The following is a 21166-nucleotide window of genomic DNA, read 5'->3' on the forward strand; positions in this document are numbered from 1 at the left end:
GGGAGGTGTCGGGCCTTCAGGACGACCACGCTGAGGCGGTGAGACACCGGCTGGTAGGACAGAGACGCCAGCAGCTCTCCACGACTCTCACACTGAAACACACACAGGCTTCATGTAAACAATCGACGACACTCACCAGAGCTAGAAGCGGCAGGGCTTCATCTTTACGACGGTCCTCGAACACATCACGTGTGACGAACAAAACTAAACTTAAAGTCCTGATGTCGTCTCATTATGAACGTCGCCTCTAATAAAATGTTCACTTTAAGCAGAACCTCAGAGACACGATGACGTCATGACTCATCTGAGACCAACAGCCATGTGACCACAAATCAGAGACACTATGACTGAACTTCAGGAAGTGAACGAGAAGAGGAGAGAGAGGAGAGGTGAGGGGAGGAGAGGAGGAGAGAGAGGAGAGGTGAGGGGAGAGGTGAGGAGAGAAGAGGGTTTGGGTTTTAAAGTTCCTTTATTTCACTATTCCAGTGAAACCAGAAACATTCTAAAACATCATTTGAAAAGCAAAAAAATGGGAAAAAAAATAAAAACTTCAAATAAATCAAAACAAAACAAAAATAAACAAGTTAAAACACCAAAGAACAAATAAACAATCTATGTCAAAGATCAATACGTTCAGAAGTTCACCACCAGCTCTCCAGCAGCACCACTGAGCACAAAATGCTCCCAGTCATCCATCTGTCCCTGAAATCCTTTAAATTGTCCACCGTCTGGTAGTAGGTGTGTTCCACCCTGAGCCGGACCTTCAACAGACCCTCCAGAACTCTTACTGGATCTTCACTGCCGGCATCCCTAACCCGATTCTTGCGTGTTAGCCAGATGGCCAACTTGGCAGAACCAGATAAAAAGTTCATCAGAGTGTGGACAGCCTTCTTTTTTACACAGTATTTTGGACCAAAGATGAATAAAGTGAAAGAAAAGTCTTCTCCGAGACCCTGAAACCACCTCTTTAAACGTTCAAATAGTGCCGAGAGCCGAGGACATTGAACAAACAGGTGCTCCAGGGTCTCGGTCCGAGAGCAGAAATCACACTCCTCACCAATGTGTGGATCCAGGTGTGCCCGGTATCTGTTCGTGGCTACAGCTCCATGCACAACCCTCCACTGGAGGTCTGCTGTCCGCTTCTCAACGGGCAGCTTGTACATGCACCTCCAGCTGCCTTTCGGGGAAAACTCTGGGCCAAAAAACTCGGTCCACCTCGACTCCTTCAACCCTGCCAGAGAGCGCAAGTTCAAAACCTTTACACAGATTTCATAAATTGCCTTCTTTTCTGCCACATGAAACTTGTCCAGGCGAGGGGTTGTGAACGTCAGCAGCTTGTTTCCTCCCCTCTGCCAGTCGCCCACAGCTGGGGCAATGAGCAGAGTGGGGGGAGTGTACTCACTCTCTTCATCCCACTGGTCAGACAGAGTACAGTTTCCTGCAAACGCTCTCAGGTGTTGTGGCAGGGCGGCACAGACCTCCTCCACTACTCTGTTGATCAGCCTGACAGACGTGATGTTGGCCTTCTGCCTAAAGGTGACCCTGGATGCTGCCGTCGCTGACATCTTCAACAAATGCCCCAGTTTAGTACAGCCGGCTTGTCTTAGTTGTGTTCGCAGGCTGGCAGACTGCAGCGTTTGAGCCCCGATGAATCTGTTGAAGAACAGAGGTTCCTCCAGCAGCCACACGCCTGGAGTCTCCTCAGCTTTACGTGAAGTGGTAAAGATCTGCCACGCCTGCAGAACAGAGCCGTAGAATGGTGTCAGCCCGGCCAAGTCCACTTTCTCATGTTGTAGGAGAAAGAGCTGCTTATCATATCCCAACCGCCCAGCTCTCCTCAGCAGCAGTCTAGCAGTGTCCATCCAGGTAGGGCCACAGCCATAGAGCAGCTTTTGCGCAGTCCTGAGTCTGAATGAGGCGATCCTCGACTGGATGTCAATGAGGCCCTGCCCTCCCTCTGCCACAGGCAGATAAAGAGCTGCTGCACGAATCCAGTGCCGGCCAGACCAGAAAAAGTCCACTACCGACCTCTGTATTTCCGCTATGAGGCCTCCTGGAGGCGTCAGCGCGATGAGTCTGTGCCACAGAGTCGAGGCAACCAAGTTATTAGCAACCAGAACTCTTCCCCTATATGACAACTGTGGTATCAACCATTTCCAACGAGAGAACCGAGCACACACCTTCTCCTTGACTCCCTCCCAGTTCTTTTTCTGAAAGTCCTCAGAACCTAAGAACACCCCCAACACCTTTAGGCCTCCTTTTCCCCACTGAAGACCTCCAGGCAGGCGAGGCACCGTCTGATGTCTCCAGTGTCCCACCAATAAGCCTTCAGATTTCCCCCAGTTCACCCGTGCAGATGAAGCCCTCTCATACAGAGACAAAATATCCTGCAGACATTGAACATCTCCCTGGTCCCTGACGAAGACGTTTACATCGTCAGCATACGCAGATACAGCGAGGGGACGACAAAGACTGGAGGACCCAGGCAGTGCCAGACCACTGAGCCGACTCCTCAGCCTGCACAAGAGAGGCTCAAAAGCAAGACTGTATAATTGGCCTGAGATCGGACATCCCTGCCTAATCCCTCGCTGTACCGGGATCGGGCGACTCAGCCCTGCTCCCATTTTAACCATACATACCGCACCACTGTACAGCAAACCCACCCAAGACAAAAAACCATCACCAAGCCCAAATGCCCTAAGTGCAGAAAAAAGATAGGAGTGATCCACCCTGTCGAACGCCTTCTCCTGGTCAAGTGAGACGATACCGACATTGACATCGTGAAATTACAAACATCGAGCACATCACGAATCACAAAAATGTTGTCCATCACTGTCCTGTCTGGGATACAGTATGTCTGATCACTATTTACAATCACTTCCAAGTGTTCTCTCAGTCTGTTAGACAAGGCTCAGGAAAGCACCTTATAGTCAGTACACAGCAGGGCCACTGGTCTCCAGTTCTTCAGAAGGGCCAAGTCGCCCTTCTTGGGCAGCAGGGAGAGTACCGCCCGCTGGCACGAGACCGGAAGTGATCCCGTTTTAAAACATTCCAACAAAACACAATGTAAGTCAGAACCGATAATGTTCCAGAACTGCTTAAAGAAATCCGTGGAGAGGCCGTCGATTCCCGGAGTCTTCCCTGAAGCCATCTGGTTCACTGCAGCCGTCAGCTCCTCCAGCGTCAGCTCTCCGTCCAGCGTAGCCCTCTCTGCTGGACTGAGCTGTGGAAGACCCTCCAGGAGCTCCTTACGGCTCTCTGTACAGCACTGCTCCTCCCCAAAAAGAGCAGCGTAGAAGCCCACGGCATGAGTCCTCATCTCCCTCTGGTCGGTGGTTATCCTGCCTCCTGGGAGCTTCAGACAGGTCATCCGCTTCCTCTGCGCCACCGATCTCTCCAGGTTGAAGAAAAACGAACTAGGGGCGTCCATGTCCTTCAACTGGAGAAAACGGGACCTGACCAGAGCTCCTTTCACTCTCTCCTGCAGGAAGGAGCTCAACTCCATCCTCCTCTCCTTCAGCAGTTGGCCCACACTGGGATCTGGGTCTCTCTGGAAGCCTTCCTCAATGTTCTTTATGTTAGCTTCAAGGTCCTTGACAGCAGACTTGACTTTAGCGGTGGCGTTTTAGGTGTACTGCTGGCAGAACACACGGATCTGTGCTTTTCCGACCTCCCACCACTGTTTCAGAGAACTGAAACAAACTTTTTCAGTTTTCCACTGCTGCCAAAGAACCCCAAAGCTCTGACAAAAAGTTCTGTCCTGTAGAAGTTTGTTATTAAAATGCCAGTAGGAGTTAACCCTTTCACCCGGTGAGGTTATCAAGCCTAAGCTGACGAGGTGGTGATCGGTGAACCCGACTGGACTGATTTTGCTGTTTTTCAGTCTGGAACTGAGACTGTGCGAGATGTAGATTCTGTCCAGCCTGGCTGCACTTATCCTGTCGCTGCTGACCCTGACCCATGTGTACTGCCTGTTTTGTGGGTGTTTTACTCTCCATGCGTCCAACAGATCTAGGTGTGTGATGACGTTGCGGAGACTCTGAGCTGACAGTGGGTGTGGTTCCTCACTGTTCCTGTCTATGGTGAAGTCTAGAGTGCAGTTGAAGTCCCCTCCGATGATCAGTTGCTCCTGATGGCAGCTCTGAAGTTCGTTTTGCAGCACAGTGAAGAAGCGTGCTCTTTCTGACCCCTGATTCGGTGCATATATATTCAGGAAGCAGTAAAGCGAGCCCTCTATCTCCGCCCTCACCATCAGCAGACGACCCTTCACCACCTCAGTGACAGACAGCACTGTTGCATTGGCCGCTGTTCTAAACAGCACGGCTACTCCGGCACTGAGATTGGTGCCGTGGCTCAGGGTGCATGAGCCCTCCCACCATAGACCCCAGTCCACTTCATCTGATGGAGTGGATGGAGTGAAAAGTGGAAAACCCCGTGTGACACATGATCATGTTAAACTGTCTTAGTGGTTTTAACCCTTTTACTTTTTCTTACTTTCCTCAGGGTTGTGATGTGTTTCTTTAGACGGAAGCGCTTTCGTTCATCTAAAAGGTCAAAGCCCACCTGTCTCTGCACCACCCCAACAGAGTGAATGAACTTCTCAGTGTCACCGAAATATTCACTCACTTTTACAGATCTTTTGTAAGTTACGTCCAAAAACGAGTTAATGTCCTCTAGTGAGTACAGATCAGAGCTTTTAACGCACGCTTCAGAGTTAGATGCAGTATCTGATTCACTCTCCTCCTCCATGTCCTCTCCTTCACAAGACAGCTGGCTGTTGGACACAGACCCTACGCTCTGTCCTTCATCTAAGCCTATGGTGTGATCTCCACCTGCAGCACCTGTGGCTGCCTCTTCACGGAGTTCTACAGACTGAGGTGGTGCTTTGGTACCAGACGCAGTGAGGTTCTGCACAACCACAGGAGCCTGCAGGTTGTGAGCCTGACCCTGATCCTCCTTGTCGACATTTTTGTTATCAGAAGACGAGGAAGCGCCGCCGGCGGGATCCGCAGTGTCCGCGGCCGGAGCCGCGAGAGCAGCCGCGGTCCCATCAGCGACCTCGCAAGCCGCGAGAACAGCCGCGTCCGCGGCAAGGGTCTCCGCGCTTCTCTGCTGCTTATGCGGACACGCAAAACGTTTATGTCCCACATCCCCGCACTCAAAGCATTTGAGCTGTCCCGAGCTCGCGTAGACCATATAGGAACCCTCCCCGTGTTTCACCCTGAAGGACACCTCCAGTGTTTGTGCAGGTGTCTCCAGGAACATGAAGACCTGCCTCCTCAGCGACAGCACATGCTTTAGTTTGGGATCCTTGCATCCCAAACTTACCGTTTTAAAACTGCTGGCAAACTTTCCAAACCTGCGCAGCTCGTTTTCCAGCAGGTCGTTCGGTATAAACGGCGGAACACCGGACACGGTGATCCTCGTAGACGGCACTGAGAGCGGAGACACCTGCACAAAGCTGTCCCTGAGAAACACGCCGCTCTCCACCAGCTTGTGGACAAACGCCTCGCTCGTCATGAACACAACCACGGCTTTATTCATCCGGGATGAAAACGAGAGGTTGTTGTGTCCCACCTGCTCTCCGACAGCCAGCAGCACCTCCTCTACCGACACGCTGCTGTCCGGTGGGACTATCCGGACTCCCTGCCGGATTGACGGGGGTGGCGTCTCAGAGGACGCCATGCTCCCGAAAAAAAGTTAAACAAAACCACTATCACGCATCCACTGCTCACACGTCCACCACGCACACTCACACGGAACCGGAAACGGAAACGAGGAGAGGAGAGGAGAGGAGAGAGAAGGAGAGGAGAGGAGAGAGGAGAGGAGGAGAGGTGCTAGAAGGTAACGATGCTAGAAGGTTGCGTGCTAGAAGGTAATATGCTAGAAGGTAACGGTGCTAGAAGGTAACGTGCTAAAAGGTAACGTGCTAGAAGGTAACGGTGCTAGAAGGTAACGGTGCTAGAAGGTAACGTGCTAAAAGGTAACGTGCTAGAAGGTAACGGTGCTAGAAGGTAACGGTGCTAGAAGGTAACGGTGCTACAAGGTAACGTGCTAGAAGGTGATGATGCTAACAGTGTTGACCTGAGTGGTATGCTGTTGGGATGGACAGATGGAACGTCCGTCACTCACCTGCATGTTCCTCTTGGTGATCTGCTGGCTCAGGTGGACTCGGCCCGTGCTCGGGTCCACGCCCTTCAGCGGCACCACGGCCTCGCCGATGACGTCGTCACGGGCGAAACGGTCAAAGCTGAGCACCAGGAAGTGCAGCGTTAGCTCTGGCAGCGAGCTGTAGGCCACGCCGTAGAAGGTGAAGGTCTCGTCGAACAGCGGGTCCAGGGTCTTCCTCAGCACGCGGGTCTTGACGCGGTGCTTCTTCTCCGGCAGGATGGTCATCTTCACGTACGGGTCCGAGCTGCCGGCCTGCTCGTCCATGGCGGGGAGCCCCCGGGCCCCGACGACGGTCACCACCAGGGCCTTTTTGGGGAAGTTGTAGTCGACCGTGAGGCTGACGGCGCCCAGACTGGGCTCGGGCTCCGTCTGCGAGGAGGCGGGGCTGAAGGGGGATGCCGTCTTGCTGCTGGTTTGGCTGCTGCTGGCCGAGCTGCTGTCCAGGCAGCAGTAGTCGGCGCGGACCGGCAAGGCCCGCTCCACCGGCCCGGCGGGGGGGACGAGGTGACTCATCTGTAACTGTCCTGGGACGTCCAGGATGTTGTTCTCAGCGTCCACCAGTACCATGCCCCGCCCAGAGCCGCTAGCGGGACCAACACCGGCGCCAGCGGCGGTGCAGCCACGCTCTCCGTCGCGGTTGGAGCGGTCCGCGCGCCGGATGCCTCGCACGATCCTCTTGCTGCTGCTGAGGGATTCTGGATAAATGCTGATGCCCTTCAGCATGTGGATGAACTTGTATGGGGGGTCTTCGGCGTCACAGTAGCGGTCGCCGTGCAGCTTGTAGCGTCCAGAGCTGCGCAGGTAGCGACGCTGACAGAAAGACCAGAGCAGAACCAAAACTACCACCACCAAGACCAGAACACCAGCTCCCAGGAAGCCCGCCAGGACCGGAGACATGGCTGAGACAGAAACACCAGAACAACCATTTAATAAGTACAGATATATAAGTGTAAATAAAGTTTAACGTTAACCATCACAGTGTCAATAAAGTTTAACGTTAACCATCACAGTGTAAATAAAGTTTAACATTAACCATCACAGTGTCAATAAAGTTTAACGTTAACCATCACAGTGTAAATAAAGTTTAACGTTAACCATCACAGTGTAAAAGTTTAACGTTAACCATCACGGTGTAAATAAAGTTTAACGTTAACCATCAGAGTGTAAATAAAGTTTAACGTTAACCATCACGGTGTAAATAAAGTTTAACGTTAACCATCACGGTGTAAATAAAGTTTAACGTTAACCATCAGAGTGTAAATAAAGTTTAACGTTAACCATCACGGTGTAAATAAAGTTTAACGTTAACCATCACGGTGTAAATAAAGTTTAACGTTAACCATCACAGTGTAAATAAAGTTTTAACGTTAACCATCACAGTGTCAATAAAGTTTAACGTTAACCATCACAGTGTAAATAAAGTTTAACGTTAACCATCACAGTGTAAATAAAGTTTAACGTTAACCATCACAGTGTAAAAGTTTAACGTTAACCATCAGAGTGTAAATAAAGTTTAACGTTAACCATCACAGTGTAAAAGTTTAACGTTAACCATCAGAGTGTAAATAAAGTTTAACGTTAACCATCACAGTGTAAAAGTTTAACGTTAACATCACAGTGTAAATAAAGTTTAACGTTAACCATCACGGTGTAAATATAGTTTAACGTTAACCATCACGATGTCAATAAAGTTTAATGTTAACCATCACAGTGTAAATAAAGTTTAACGTTAACCATCACAGTGTCAATAAAGTTTAACGTTAACCATCACAGTATAAATAAAGTTTTAACGTTAACATCACAGTGTCAATAAAGTTTAACGTTAACCATCACAGTGTAATTATCATGTATATATATATATATATATATATATATATATATATATATATATATATATAATAGTCATCTTAAACAGGAGGTAGAGGAAGAAGAGGAGGAGGAAGAGGAGGGAGATGAGGAAGAGGAGAAGGAAGAGGAGGGAGATGAGGAAGAGGAGAAGGAAGAGGAGGAGTTTGTGGAGGTCTTTGTTTTCTGTACAGAGGAGTATTGTTGTCCTCATCTGACACACACACACACACACACACACACACACACACACATTACCGTATTGGCCCGAATATAAGAGCACCCTGATGATGAGAACAGCTGTTTGACGTGTCTCTCTAAACTTAAATAGCAGTGGGGGGCGGGGCTTAGCCGAGGGTCAATCATGTTTAATTTATTCATATTAATTTCAAGTAGTTTAGTATTTATTATCTTAGAGTAAGGTAGTACAACGTTTGTTTCTTATCTTATAATCTTGCCGCTGTTCACTGAAAGACAAACGTCATAGTACTTTATACTGTACTACACCTCACAGGTACATGTGGTACTTTATACTGTACTACACCTCACAGGTACATGTGGTACTTTATACTGTACTACACCTCACAGGTACATGTGGTACTTTATACTGTAGATCCACTAAATCACAACAAATCGACCCAGAAGAACCTCCTTCCTGCTTCCTGTTGTTGACGTTCATTCAGACTCAAACACGATGATGTCATGTTTTGGAGAGAGCTGAAAGCAGCTGAGTTCGCTGCCTAGCAACACACACACACACACACACACACACACACACACACACACACACACACACACAGATTAAACCAACTGAAGAAGAGTTTCTGATCTGCTGCATCAACTTTAATTCTCCACAAGAAATACTCGCTCCTGATTGGCCAGATGTGAGCCAATAGGTAGCCGGAGGCTGCACTAAACCACGCCCCCTTTTTATTATTAATGTTGACTTTAAAGTAAAAGTGAGAAACATTCCTGAGAATAAATAATTCATCTAACTTTAATGATTTAATATAGATACATTATGACAGTACTATCACACCGTGGTAGTAGTACTGTAACACAGTACTATTACACCGTGGTAGTAGTACTGTAACAGTACTGTAACGCAGTACTATCACACCGTGGTAGTAGTACTTTAACGCAGTACTATTACACCGTGGTAGTAGTACTGTAACGCAGTACTATCACACCGTGGTAGTAGTACTTTAACGCAGTACTATTACACCGTGGTAGTAGTACTGTAACGCAGTACTATCATACCGTGGTAGTAGTACTTTAATGCAGTACTATTACACCGTGGTAGTAGTACTGTAACGCAGTACTATCACACCGTGGTAGTAGTACTTTAACACAGTACTATCACACCGTGGTAGTAGTACTGTAACAGTACTGTAACGCAGTACTATCACACCGTGGTAGTAGTACATTAACGCAGTACTATTACACCGTGGTAGTAGTACTGTAACGCAGTACTATCACACCGTGGTAGTAGTACTTTAACGCAGTACTATCACACCGTGGTAGTAGTACTGTAACACAGTACTATTACACTGTGGTAGTAGTACTTTTACTGTAATGCAGTACTATTACACTGTGGTAGTAGTACTTTAACAGTACTATTACACTGTGGTAGTAGTACTTTAACGCAGTATTACTACACCGTGGTAGTAGTACTGTAACGCAGTACTATCACACCGTGGTAGTAGTACTTTAACACAGTACTATCACACAGTGGTAGTAGTACTTTAACGCAGTACTATCACACTGTGGTAGTAGTACTGTAACACAGTACAGTACTATTACACCGTGGTAGTAGTACTGTAACACAGTACTATTACACCGTGGTAGTAGTACTTTTACTGTAACGCAGTACTATTACACTGTGGTAGTAGTACTTTAACACAGTACTATTACACGGTGGTAGTAGTACTTTAACACAGTACTATTACACCGTGGTAGTAGTACTGTAACACAGTACTATTACACTGTGGTAGTAGTACTTTTACTGTAACGCAGTACTATTACACAGTGGTAGTAGTACTTTAACACAGTACTATTACACTGTGGTAGTAGTGCTTTTACTGTAACGCAGTACTATTACACTGTGGTAGTAGTACTTTAACACAGTACTATTACACTGTGGTAGTAGTACTGTAACGCAGTACTATTACACCGTGCTAGTAGTACTGTAATGCAGTACTATCACACCATGGTAGTAGTACTTTAACACAGTACTATCACACCGTGGTAGTAGTATTGTAACACAGTACTATTACACCGTGGTAGTAGTACTTTTACTGTAACGCAGTACTATTACACTGTGGTAGTAGTACTTTAACACAGTACTATTACACCGTGGTAGTAGTACTTTAACACAGTACTATCACACCGTGGTAGTAGTACTGTAACACAGTACTATTACACCGTGGTAGTAGTACTTTTACTTTAACGCAGTACTATTACACCGTGGTAGTAGTACTTTAACACAGTACTATTACACTGTGGTAGTAGTACTTTTACTGTAACGCAGTACTATTACACTGTGGTAGTAGTACTTTAACACAGTACTATTACACTGTGGTAGTAGTACTTTTACTGTAACGCAGTACTATTACACTGTGGTAGTAGTACTTTAACACAGTACTATTACACTGTGGTAGTAGTACTTTTACTGTAACGCAGTATTATTACACCGTGGTAGTAGTACTTTTACTGTAACGCAGTACTATTACACCGTGGTAGTAGTACTTTAACACAGTACTATTACACTGTGGTAGTAGTACTTTAACGCAGTATTACTACACCGTGGCAGTAGTACTTTAACACAGTACTATTACACTGTGGTAGTAGTACCTTTACTGTAACGCAGTACTATTACACCGTGGTAGTAGGACTTTAACGCAGTACTATTACACCGTGGTAGTAGTACTTTAACGCAGTACTATTACACCGTGGTAGTAGTACTTTAACGCAGTACTATTACACCGTGGTAGCAGTACTTTAACGCAGTATTATTACACTGTGGTAGTAGTACTTTAACGCAGTATTATTACACTGTGGTAGTAGTACTTTAACGCAGTATTACTACACGCAGTATTACTACACGCAGTATTATTACTACCTGGTAGTAGTACTGTAATGCAGTATTACTACACCGTGGTAGTAGTACTTTAACACAGTATTATTACACCGTGGTAGTAGTACTTTTACTGTAACAGTATTACTACACCGTGGTAGTAGTACTTTTACTGTAATGCAGTATTATTACACCGTGGTAGTAGTACTTTAACACAGTATTACTACACCGTGGTAGAAGTACTTTAACACAGTATTACTACACCGTGGTAGTAGTACTTTTACTGTAATGCAGTATTTTCACAGTGTAGTATCTACATTGAATTACCCCCCCCCTCACAGTCGTACTCCGGGTTCAGACATGACGTCACCCCAGATACCCACCCCGACTGGCACGCGCACGCACACCGATGAGGCCCGCGAGAGGCAGACGCCCTGTTTGATGATGACGTTATTATTCACATTCACAACAACACGTTTCAATCAAAGCTTGACTTTAAACACATATTTAATCTACGTACGTTAGGTTATATTGTACATGTGTATGTTCATATGTACTGTATATATATATCTATATATATCTATATATATATATATATATATCTATATATATATCTAAACGGCTTTAATGGAGTCAGACACACCGATGAGTGACAGAAAGAGGCAGAAGCGTCATTAAATAGCGGGTGTTTCCATCATGACGGCCGTTAAACTGGCTGTGATGATGACACGTGGACATGTTAGTCCAATGCACCTGCTGTATGCACGATGAAACAACACACAACGCTGATTAAATGAGACTTTGAGTATTTTAGAAAGAGTTATATCGACGTTAAAGGGTCTCACCGTAGGCGGGTCCAAGCTCGATGATGTCCGCCATTTTGTGTATTAGTGGCAGAATGCGGTCCTGACGGAGCGGGGAAGGAAGAGCGCAGAGATGGAGAGAGACAGAGAGAGAGAGAGGGGACACCCACTGGACTACCGGTCCTGCTTTTGGTGTTTTTATTTCACATCCATAGAGAAGCGACGGGGGGAGAGAAAGAAAATAAGACCGAAAACCAGCCTCTGATCCGGGGGAGAGAAGACGTCTCGTATCCGCTGAAAGAGCCTCGTCTCTTCTGCTCGGTGCGCAGTGATGATGCTCGCGCTCGGATGCAGGGAGGCTGCGCGGAGGAGCTCGCGATGAGACTGAAACAAAGATGTTGTATTAAAGAGCGACGACTCACTCCGCGGGGAAAAAACAGCGGTGGTGGAATGTAACTCAGTACTACATTTGCGAGTAATTAAGAACAAAGTCAAGGTACTTGTACGTTTTACTACACTACATCTCAGAGGTAACTATTGTACTTTTTACTGTACTACATCTGAGAGAAAACTACTTATTTCTAGATGTGTTGATGTTGTGCAAATGTGTAAATCACATGGGATCATTTTATACACGACTTTGCACACATATTGAGACATATATCTAATATGTATACATATATATATATATACATATACATATGTATATATACATACATATATATACATGTATATATATACATATATGTATATATGTATATATATACATATATACATATATGTATATATACATACATGTATATATATACATATATACATATACGTATGTATATATATACGTATATATATATACGTATATATATATACGTATATATATATATACGTATATATATACGTATATATACATATATACACGTATATATATACGTATATATATACGTATATATACATATATACGTATATATATATACATATATATATATATATATATATATATATATATATATGATAATAATATCTGTTCATTGCTTCCCAGAAATGTGAGCAGAGTGAGACGTCACTACATCATCCTCCTCACTGGACTGGTCCTCGCGGCAGTGGAGGCCCCGCCCCCTTTTTCCGCGTCACCACAGTGTTAGATAATAAACAGGAAGCTGTACTTAAATGCACATTTAGATGAATTATACCTCAAACAAACAGCTGGATGGGTTTAAATTGATGCTTTTGTGTTTTAATGTTTTCATATCTTCTTTATTATTCATGATCTGTCTTTCCTTTAGTGACGGTCTGTTTTAATTCATATCAACATTTTTACCTCAAGACTCAAGGCTTTTCACAATAAGAGACCCCTTCATGAAACAGTGCTCTGAGGGGTTGAGAGAAAGATAAACAATCCAGGAGGGATTTGAACCCCCAACCTTCAGACCGCTGAGCTCTTTCTCTGAGACCATCAGAGAGAAGATGGTCTGTTTCTATAGAGGTATTCTTAGTGCTCGTCATCGGAGCCACCGGGTCGGATTCTGGTGAAACCAGATGACATCATCTCATATACACTGCACATAATTATATATAATTATGTATATAATTATATATGACTGAAGTAATCATAATTATAGATGACTGAAGAGCTCCATGCTATACAACACATCTCAACTATTCCGCCTCTCTTCAGATAGCATGAAGAACATCTGAGAGCTAATTATCTAGACACTGATACATAGCTTCACCTCTAGACAATCGTAAATGTTTCAGAAATGAATGTTGGCATGTTTTATATGTCAGTAATCAGTTGGAATAAAGAGCTGAAACACAGCTTCTGTACGGAGTAGGCAGCTCGTCGGAAGGGCTCTGTCACTAATTTACATTTACTCGGCATTTGCTGTTTTTTTTACCCGTCTGAGACTCGGAGGACCTGCTTCTAAAACGTGTTCCTGCTCCGGTGTACACTGTGCTCAGTTCAACATGGGCAAATCGAACACAGCCAGAGGTAAACAACCCGAAAGCAAGAGCGAGAAAAGACAAGATGGCGGATCAGACCTAGCCAGCGGCGATAGCACACAAGGCGACGGTAATAAAAGATTTGATACATACGTCATCTACATTCGCTAAACATAACCTCATACAGCTAACAGTGGTGCACAGGGCCCATTGCACTGATGCTAGACTGGCAAAGATTTAGCCTAACGCTGATCCGTTATGTCCTCGATGCAAAGGCCAGCCAGCAGACTTATTACTCATGTTCTGGTTATGTCCGAAGCTCTCCACGTTTTGGATAAGTATTTTTAAAGCTTATAGTGAAATGTTTGCAGCTCAATTTGACCCGGACCCAATTTACGCACTCTTTGGCTTAATACCAGAGGAATCCCGTGCCTTTCACCAAATAAAGCCGATGTGATCGTAGCCTTCACAACACTCCTTGCTCGACGCTTGATCCTTCTAAAAGGGAAGCAACGTGTCCCCCCGTCTTTCTCTCACTGGGTCAAAGACGGGCTTCGGCCATGACAAAAAAAAGGGAGATGCATTCAATTAATCAGTTTAACAGTTATTTATTAGGTTTTAAAGTAACATAAAAGACGAACAAAGTGTCGAAACCAACCATAACCTGAACCAAAATGGGTGTCTCGAGTAGGAGAGAGAGAGCCAACTGAGGATCCAGAGGGTTTTTATAAAGGTTGCACTGGCACACAGGCTCAGTGTTGTTAATGGCATCAGGTGTTTCTACTCTGCCTGACAATCCTCTGCCACACCCACCTCCACGGAAGGCAGCCAAACAGGCAGGGTCGCCGGTCGTCACCCCCCCCCCCCCATAAGATAGGGGCCCACAGGACCACCGCAACAAACAAACAAACCAGAAGATAAACAGTTGCGTTTCAATTCCTCAGCCTGTGCTTCTGGCAAATGGCTGAACAACCCTTTTAACCTCGAGGGTCCCTGAATTTTTCAGCCGAACAGACAACAACCCCTGCAGAATAAAGTCGATGCCTAAATCCATTCACATAATCAATAAGGTTGGTGGGCGGATCTGACTCCTTCCAGCCATCCTTAAACACAGACAATGGACCCCGTTTAATGACTTGATTGGTCTTACCAGCCAGCTGACACATACTACATTTTCTAATATGCCTAGAAACATCCTTTTTCATTCGTGGCCAGAAGAAATGGCGTAATATCCGGTCATGTGTTTTCCGGACACCCAAATGCCCTGATCCATCATGAGCATTACATTACATTATTACATTACAGTCATTTAGCAGACGCTTTTATCCAAAGCGACTTACAATAAGTGCATCAACATTGGTAATCAAAAGAACTACTAGTCACCAGAAGTCATAAGTACATTTCCTTTTCCAAACAAGCATCTAAGAGCCTGAAGCAGAGCATAACTCAGAGCCAAAGTACAGAAACAAGAGAAACAGTTAGTGCTATAAGTAATATGAATACAATAAGTGCAACAAGCTAGTATGAATACAATAAGTGCTAAGTTGAAGGCTCAGGGTAGCACTTCCTGAAGAGGTGGGTCTTCAGCCTGCGCCGAAAGATGGGCAGCGACTCCGCTGTCCTGACTTCAGGGGGAAGTTCATTCCACCGAGCAAGTCTTAACACATGACCATGAAGCTTGGCTGGAATGACAACTTGAAAAATGTGATCCCCAACAAAATCCTCACCATGGGGCACCCACTTCCTCCCCAAAATACCATCCTGAAGAAGGTAGCCCCTCGAAACATGTTTCACCTCACCAACTGACAGCACTGATCCAAACAACTCCTCCAAGGCTGGATCTGCTCTCTGTTCACTCTGCAGATCACTATGAGACACAGACAAAGGAAAATCAGGTAAACACAGCAATTTTTCCTCCACATCTACCTCTTGATTCAGCACGACTCATCACCCGAGTAATCGCACATGCAGAGAAAACTTCGGGAAAGTTTACAGCACTCTCATCAGGCTGTTCTGGAGCTGAAGGAGAGGGAGTGACTATCAGAGGAGGAGGCACATCTGCCCACACACCACTGCCAGCCAGGTCGTTGCCCAAAATTATGTCAATCCCTTCCACTAGTAACGTTGGTCTCACCCCAATAGGAACTTTGCCCTGCACCAAGCCACAGTCTAGATTCAGCGTAGGCACCGGGACAGCCAACACCCTCAACCCCATTCCTTGCATCAGGATTTTATCCCCTGTATCTGTCGCATCTGAAAACGACAAAATGGAGTCTCGAACATAGGAGTTGACAGCACCCGTATCCCTCAAAATCTTAACAGGCACCTTAATGTCACTACCAGTCTGTGTTACAAACCCTTCGGAGACAAAAGGTCGATAGGACTCATCTGATCCTCGAACCACGCCAGATTCTGCATGCCCACCGTGCCACACTCCCGCAGGACCATGAACGCTTACAACCAGTGCAGCAGGTTTTAGCCGCCTACCTCCAGCCTGCTGCCTCCTATCCCTAAGCATTGGGCAGTCCTGTTTCCAGTGGCCTGCCTCACGGCAGTAATGGCACATATTTTCTCCCATTTCAGGCACTCCCCGAGGCGCCCCACTTGGAAAACCCCCGAAGTGACCAGATGACTTAACACCTCTATCATTCTGCAACACAGGCTCACCGAGCCGGCCTTTATGAATGAGCACATACTCATCAGCCAATCCCGCAGCCTGGGCGGCAGTTGTAACCTTACGCTCTGTAAGATATGTGGCAACACGACTGGGCAGCAAGTTCTTAGACTGTTCCAAGACGACCAAATTGCCCAAACTTTCAAAATCATTAACATCAGAAGACATACACCAACGATTGAAATTATTTGTCAGCTCCCTCGCAAACTCCATATGAGACTGGTTGAACCTTCTTTCTAACATCCTAAAACGCTGGCGATATGCTTCAGGGACCAACTCGTATGCCTTCAGTACAGCAGCCTTGACTGATTTTTAATTTAGATCATTACCTAAAGCTGCATATGCCTCCTGGGCTTTTCCTGACAAGTCACACTGCAACAGCAAAGTTTGCTCAGAATCTGACCACTTTCTTGCCTGTGCAATCCGCTCAAACAGTGTAAAAAACACACCCGGATCCATCTCGTTAAACTTAGGCAAGAGATGCAAATTACTCACAATATCGCGAGAACGCGATGATGAACTATTTTCCGCACGCAAAACATCTTCAGAAAGCTTACCATCTCTGACTAACCCTAACTTCGCATTCTGCAATGCTATCTTTTCCTGTTCTATTTTATACTGCAACCGCTCAATTTCCACTTGCTTATCCACTTCCACTCTTTGTTTCTCCTTCTCATGAGAAAAACTGTAACAAAAGCAATTCTTTTTCCTGCTCAAAGGTAAGGTTCCCTGATGGAACTGAAAGTGCCTGTGTTGCTATTGACTGACCCAGTCCCTCTTGTTTAGCAACCAGCACCCCTCTCTCAACTAACTGCATTTTAACCACAGCCTTTACATTTTCCTTAAGCCGTTTATCACCAGCACCACTTAGATCAATATCATACTCTTCTTCAATCTTGAAGAGCTGATCTCTAGTGCAACGATCCAGAAACCCCTCACATGGAGCGTCAAAAAAGTCCTCTATCCCTGCCATAATAGACCAGGTCAGACAGTGTTGTCTAGGTCAACTAGTGCACTATATGAGACAATGTCTCCCAAACTAATGTGGAAGTCCCTCTACTTAGACTGCCTATCCCAAACTAATCTATTTCACTGAACCCTAGTCTTCATGCAAATTAGCGGTAGGCTTTTTAAACACTTAAACCAGTAGCCCGGTTAGGCCCCCAGCACGCTGGTTACTCACCTGACAGCTCTGGATGTGTCCCCGAGACAACTGCTCGGACCGCACACCACACAAAAATAACAAAGAAAAAAAACAAACCAATGGACCACGTTGCTTTACCTATCCAGGGACACTCCACAAAAGTCAAAAATAACACACTAGAGGACCATGTACTCACTGCTGCCAAAAAAATAATTGCATCCCCCAAACACAGTGTGCTGGACAAATCCATTATTATTCAAAACCAAATATCAGCCTCAAAACAATCAATTTGGACGGACGAGCCCCCACAAACCGGGCCGAACGGCCATGACAAAAAAAAGGGAGATGCATTCAATTAATCAGTTCAACAGTTATTTATTAGGTTTTAAAGTAACATAAAAGACAAACATAATCTAACAGTGACATGTGAGGTCAGTAATTTCAGCAGTGTAAGTGAGTGGGTGCGTGCGTGTTGTATAGTGTTGAAACCAACCATAACCTGAACCTGAACCAAAATGGGTGTCTCGAGTTGGAGAGAGAGAGCCAACTCAGGATCCAGAGGGTTTTTATAAAGGGTGCACTGGCACACAGGCTCAGTGTTGTTAATGGCCTCAGGTGTCTCCACTCTGCCTGACGATCCTCTGCCACACCCACCTCCACGGAAGGCAGCCAAACAGGCAGACAGGGTCGTCACACCATGTATTTCTTGAAACTTGAAATAAATTAAATATACACTCAAAGGGTCCTCCCAGACCTTCAGTAAAGTATGGAGACCTGTTCTAGACTTCTACGACTCCTTACGAGAACCTCTCGACAAAGACGATATGTGGATCCTCTATCTGCCCCATAGAAACAGTGAGCAGCGCCTCCCCCTTCTCTTTTTTTCTTTATTTATTCATTATCTTATTTTTTACATTTGACTCACTCTGTTACTTATTTATTCAAAATGGTTTTACTTTACTCTTGTCCTGTTTGATCGATTAATTCAATTATGTGATCTTATGTCTATATCTCCATCGCCAGAATGTACAAGTTCTGTAGCCTGTAACCCTACAATGGGTGGGCAGGGAGGGTCGGCTCAGGAATGAGGTTTTAAATTTCAATCTGTAATTGTATTCAGACATGTGTGAATCCTCTTCCCTGGTGGGATAAAACCTGTGAAAATCAATAAAGCATATTTACAAAAAAAAAGAGTTGAAACACAGAGGCGGGTGATAATTTATACTTTATGCTTTATAAACAGTCAACCCAGACGGGGTCAATTTTGACCTGAGAGGACAACAGGTGTGATTATGTGCTGCCATTAGAAAAATTCAAATGATTCAAAAACAGCATCGTCACGAAACTTTGATACCTCTCTGTGATAAGTCAAATAGTCAAAATAATATGAAGTCAAAATAATTCATTGTTTTATTTTATTTTCCCTCAAAAACAGAGCATTCTTTTTATAAATTCCAAAACGAGGGGAACATGTGTGGTGATGGGTTGGACTGAAGCAAGACTAAAGGTGTGAAACCTTTGAATTGATTGACAATTTATACTTTATGCTTTAAATAACAGTTAAACCAGGCGGGGTCATTTCTGACCCCAGAGGACAAAAGGTGTATGGCAATCAGGAGAACATTATGAGGGTTAAATATGACTTAGTAATGAAGAGTTGTCTAACATTTAAGTTCAACACACAGGAAACTTGCCCTGGTCTTTTATCAAAGATCATTCAGAAAATAATCTTTTGTGTTATATCTACAGTTACAGAACTCAAACCATCCTCTTATTCAAACGTTTAAAGTAAATATGTATTCAGAGTTATTAGTGACCAATATTCTCAATAGTAGTAGTCGTAAAAATAAGTAAAAGGTATAAATTTAGTTGTTTTTTCTGCCCTCATTTCAGATGCCAAAGCTGAACTAATTTTGGTAAACAGAACGTGAACATTATAACACAAACATGAATATTATAACACAAACATGAACATTATAACACAAACATGAATATTGTAATACAGACATGAACATTATAACAGCAACATTATAACACAAACATGAACATTATAACACAAACATTACATTACAGTCATTTAGCAGACGCTTTTATCCAAAGCGACTTACAATTCAGTATCTATCTACACACCGTAGACGCAGCTACGGGATACATTTTAGGGTTAAGTGTCTTGCTCAAGGACACAATGACATGAGACTAGTAGAGCAGGAGCTGGGGATCAAACCACCGACCCTCTGATTGAAAGGCGGCCCTGCTCTCCACTTAGCCACGGTCACCCCATGACATGAATATTGTAACACAAACATGAACATTATAACACCAACATGAACATTATAACCCAAACATGAACATTATAACACAAACACGAACATTATAACACAAATATGAACAATATAACACAAATATGAACAATATAACACAAACATGAACATTATGACACAAACATGAACATTATAACACACACAAACATTGTAACACAAACATGAACATGATAACACAAACATGAACAATATAACACAAATATGAACAATTTAACACAAACATGAACATTATGACACAAACATGAACATTATAACACAAACATGAACATTATAACACAAAGATGAACATTATAACACAAACATGAACATTATAACACAAACATGAACATTATAACACAAATATGAACAATATAACACAAACATGAACATTATAACACAAACATGAACATTATAACACAAATATGAACAATATAACACAAATATGAACAATATAACACAAATATGAACAATATAACACAAACATGAACATTATGACACAAACATGAACATTATCACACAAACATGAACATTATAACACAAATATGAACAATATAACACAAATATGAACAATATAACACAAACATAAACATTATGACACAAACATGAACATTATAACACAAACATGAACATTATAACACAAACATGAACAATATAACACAAACATGAACATGAACATTATAATACAAACATGAACATTATAACACAAACATGAACATGAACATTATAATACAAACATAAACAATATAACACAAATATGAACAATATAACAGAAATATGAACATTATAACACAAACATGAACAATATAACAGAAATATGAACATTATAACACAAACATGAACATTGAATGGAAGGAGAGGGGGTGAGAGAGGGAGCCTTATTTGTTGTTGACCGCTTTATACATGCTATTTTACACACTACAAACACTACTATTGTCATTGTTTGACTTATGACTGTATGCTATCCAGAATCAACGTTTGTTTGTTGTCCTCGAATAAACTCACAACACTTAACCACTGAATCGGCGTGAATCATTTACTCCCAGCGCGTCCGCAGGTTGGTCTCCCCTGCTTAGCCTCTCTGTGACTAAGTGAAAGTTACTGATAGTCACCTATAAACATTATAACACAAACATGAACATGATAACACAAACATGAACATTATAACACAAACATGAACTTTGTAACACAAACATGAACATTAAAACACAAACATGA

General features: G+C 44.0%; 1 protein-coding gene across 1 annotated transcript in view; it reads right to left on the reverse strand.

Moving 5' to 3' along the window:
* Positions 1-12231, reverse strand: part of syt11b (synaptotagmin XIb) — a 17160-nt gene extending 4929 nt beyond the window's left edge. The window contains exons 1-3 of the mRNA XM_068729948.1: positions 11938-12231; positions 6133-7070; positions 1-92 (exon numbers count right to left, since the gene is read on the reverse strand). The exon at positions 1-92 is cut by the window's left edge and continues 29 nt beyond it. Of these exons, the coding sequence (XP_068586049.1) occupies positions 1-92; positions 6133-7070; positions 11938-11971 (1064 nt within the window). The 5' untranslated portion in view covers positions 11972-12231. The remainder of the gene's footprint in view (positions 93-6132; positions 7071-11937) is intronic.
* Between the last annotated feature and the right edge of the window lie 8935 nt (positions 12232-21166).

The sequence above is a fragment of the Cebidichthys violaceus genome, unplaced genomic scaffold, assembly GCF_023349555.1.
Source record: "Cebidichthys violaceus isolate CVI_PGR_0920_01 unplaced genomic scaffold, fCebVio1.0.p SCAF_48, whole genome shotgun sequence".
NCBI lineage: Eukaryota > Metazoa > Chordata > Actinopteri > Perciformes > Stichaeidae > Cebidichthys > Cebidichthys violaceus.